The sequence below is a fragment of the Macrobrachium nipponense genome, chromosome 14 (genome assembly GCF_015104395.2).
Source record: "Macrobrachium nipponense isolate FS-2020 chromosome 14, ASM1510439v2, whole genome shotgun sequence".
Taxonomy (NCBI): Eukaryota; Metazoa; Arthropoda; class Malacostraca; order Decapoda; family Palaemonidae; genus Macrobrachium; species Macrobrachium nipponense.
In genome coordinates, this window is record NC_087207.1 from 54,326,648 (window position 1) to 54,330,002 (window position 3,355).

The 3,355-nt window shown below is 38.3% G+C and overlaps 1 protein-coding gene across 1 annotated transcript in view; it reads right to left on the reverse strand.

Moving 5' to 3' along the window:
* Positions 1-2,877, reverse strand: part of LOC135226009 (uncharacterized) — a 2,956-nt gene extending 79 nt beyond the window's left edge. The window contains exons 1-2 of the mRNA XM_064265486.1: positions 2,779-2,877; positions 1-1,349 (exon numbers count right to left, since the gene is read on the reverse strand). The exon at positions 1-1,349 is cut by the window's left edge and continues 18 nt beyond it. Of these exons, the coding sequence (XP_064121556.1) occupies positions 1-1,131 (1,131 nt within the window). The 5' untranslated portion in view covers positions 1,132-1,349; positions 2,779-2,877. The remainder of the gene's footprint in view (positions 1,350-2,778) is intronic.
* Between the last annotated feature and the right edge of the window lie 478 nt (positions 2,878-3,355).

The window sequence follows — 3,355 nt, forward strand, 5'->3', positions numbered from 1 at the left end:
TTCAAAGAGCTTTGCAGATTTCTCATTCCACTCATCATACCCGTCACACAAGACTAGACATTTAGAGTCAATCACTGAAGACTTTATATGCTTCAACTGAAACAGAGATACAGTTTTTGGAAGCAAGTTTCGTAGGAAGTCATCAAAGTTGTCATGGCTATGATTTCTAAACTGCATGTAGAGTAATATTTGAAAGGAGGAAAGCTCTGGCATATCTTCTGCGTTCTTATGCCATTTCTCAGCAATGGAACAGAGAATCGTGGTCTTTCCTGAACCTGCATCACCAGAGATAATGACGACTTTGGGGTCGTTTCCCGATGGGTCTTTAACTTCCAGGATTCCATTTTGATCAACAGTGATGGCTCCACTGCCACGAAGACCCCAGTGAAACTCCTTACTCTCCGACAACTTTGCGCAAACCATGATGGCACATGGATATGTGATACTAAACTGAGCTAGCCAGTCGAAGGGGGAAATCTGACAGAGGTTGATGTAAAGAGACAAGAGTTCTTCCCGAGAGAGTTGTTGTATGTATTCAGAGAGCTCCTTCCCAAACGCGTCTATTTCTTCCTGAAAGTTTTGCAAGTCCTCCGGATCGTATTTCTCACGGATCTTGCCTATCAGCTTTGGAATGGTATCTTGGATCTCCTTTTCGAGTAGAACAATTTCCGCAACATGACTCGAAAAGACAGATTTGGCTTCGCGAAGAGTTTCCTCGAGCGTTGCTTGAAAGTTAGAGAGCTTGCTTATTAAATCTGGGACCGTCATCATCTCCACTTCATGGCTAACAACGTTCCTCTCATCTTTTATTTTTTTCACTAGAGCTTTAAGTTCATCACTAGGGTCCTTTACTCCCTTTTGCCAAAGAGCCTGGCATACTTTATTCATCAGCGTGATGTCCAAATCTTCTGGATGCTTGTCGGTCAGGTTTTTTACTTCCTGGGCATTGAAAGATTTATTAAGTTGCACTCCGTTGTCGACGAGCATCTCGGAGATCTTCTTGCTTTGTCCATCGAGAAAAGAGAAACGGTATATTATGAACAGCACCTTCTGTCCCCAGTGTGTCACAAAATGGTAATATCTGAAGTTTCTAAGTGCTTCTGGACAAATACTTAGTCCTGACGATGCCATGTTAGAGATTAACACTGAGATGCCATGACACAATTAGTAATTATAATCCGCACTTGTTGATCTGTATTTTCTCAAGATTCAATGGCACTAGCATTGGAAGATCTTTTTCTTATGAATCATCACCGTCCTACACAAAACTTTCAAAGATGCTGCTGAGTATGTTATTTCACAAGAGGGCGTAAAATATCGAGCTGTAAAACTTTGCCTCAGACACAAACCTGTAAAAATAAGACAAGTAATGAGAGCGGAAACCACAGACAGATAAACATTAGTAAGCATGATAACACCAAAAGCGTTGTTAATAATAACCGCAGTGCTATGTGGGCATGTTTTCTCTGTTGTGCAATTGCTATTCAAGTCAGTAATCTTCTTTGCAGAATGTCTTCTTAGTTGGGAAAAACTCTCAATCGCGAGAGTATATATAATGTTTTAAGGGGTCCACAATAACCCTTAGAACAATGACTTCTTATTTAGACTCTGAATCAATCTATACACTGCGTCTTTTCCTCGTCAGGCAAGGCAAGCTTCCCTGGAATAAGGACATAGCATTTGCGTTCCTCATCAACCAGCAGCATCTTTTAGTACTACATGCGGACTTAGCGGCTACGCTTACAATTTAAAGATGACATCATCGGGGTGCTGAATAGAAAGAATTCTACTCGAAAAGCCTGCCTGAGGAGGAAAAGAAGTGTAGACTGATTTTCAGTCTAAACATGAAGATAGTCTCTCCAAATAATGCCTTTGACTTCGATAGGAATACACACATGCACACACACACACACACACACACACACACATATATATATATATATATATATATATATATATATATATATATATATATATATAAGAGACAGAGAGAGAGAGAGAGAGATATTACACGAACCAAAATTATTTCGGCCTAAAAAGAACATTATAAAAGAAAGCCAAAAAACTATAGATCAAAGCATAAAATCAAGAATGGCCGAAAAATTCTGGATGGACTTTTTTTCTTTTTTTTTTTTTTGCCCCTAACCAGTTACTGAACAACGGGAGCCCAAGCAATGCCTCGGGCACAAGCCATCACTTTTTCTTTTATTCTTGTGTTTTATGGTTCAAAGAATATAATGAAAAACAAATAGTTTCAGTGCAACTTATATATTTATATAAAAAAAAAACAAAGCCAGCAAATAATAACACAATCATCCAGTGAAAGCGCGAGTAGTCAGTAGTGATATAGAATCAGGAGCAGACGGGATGTATATTATCTGTAGAACGGATATGATTCAATCGTTATTCTGGGTTACATTACCCGTAACGCCATCTATTGAGATCTAGTCGATGTTATGAGTTTTTCAAGTACAGGTAGGCAGTTACTGGGGAATGTATGAATGTAATGTATTAATTATGAGGGTCAAGACGAGTTATCGCTGTTTGTGAGTCTCGCCCTTGCACTACAAGCACTGGATATCACTTGGAAATGTGTTTGGACACGATAAACTTTGTAGAAGTTCAAAAAGAAACAAGAATTATATACCGGGCAACTTGGGCAGTACATATCCTTCCAAGTTACTTTATCGCATTTTTTCTTCTTCTTCTCAGTTATTTCTGTCGGTATCGCTCGTTTATAGTAACGTTCATTATTCCAAAGGAGGATCTGTTACTTACTTTGCTTACGTGGTTAAAAACTGGGATGGGTAGCTACACAAATGTTCAGCGCTGGCCTCCACCGTACTGACACATCAACATAGACAACGGCGAGTTGCCAGATTGGGCTAAAAGTAGCGGATTGGGCTACATTTTATGGCTGTCTGCTACAAAAAAAATCACAAACCGCTACTTGCTAAATTTTGGGCTACTTTTTGTAATTATTTGTTACTTTTATCATTAAACTAATTATAAAATTGGGCTACTTTCATATAAACTGCTTTTAACGGCAGATCTTTCGAAAGTTTCAAATATAGAACATCTCATTTTGCTGAAATAAACTAAACTTTTGTACATAATTAATATTTTTTTTAGTGCCCGCTTTTAAATGTGTACAATTTTCTATGAGAGTTTATTATAATTCATTTTCTATTTCCAAGAAGCATCGTGCAATATATTGCGTTGTTTATGTTCTCGTATGTAACCTGTATCATACATGTTCAATAAAGGCTTCGCTGCGGCGCTGCCTTCTCAGTCACCAGTCAGTGCGATCTTGATATTTCCGTAGACGGACGTGTTATTGTGATTATATTCTAAT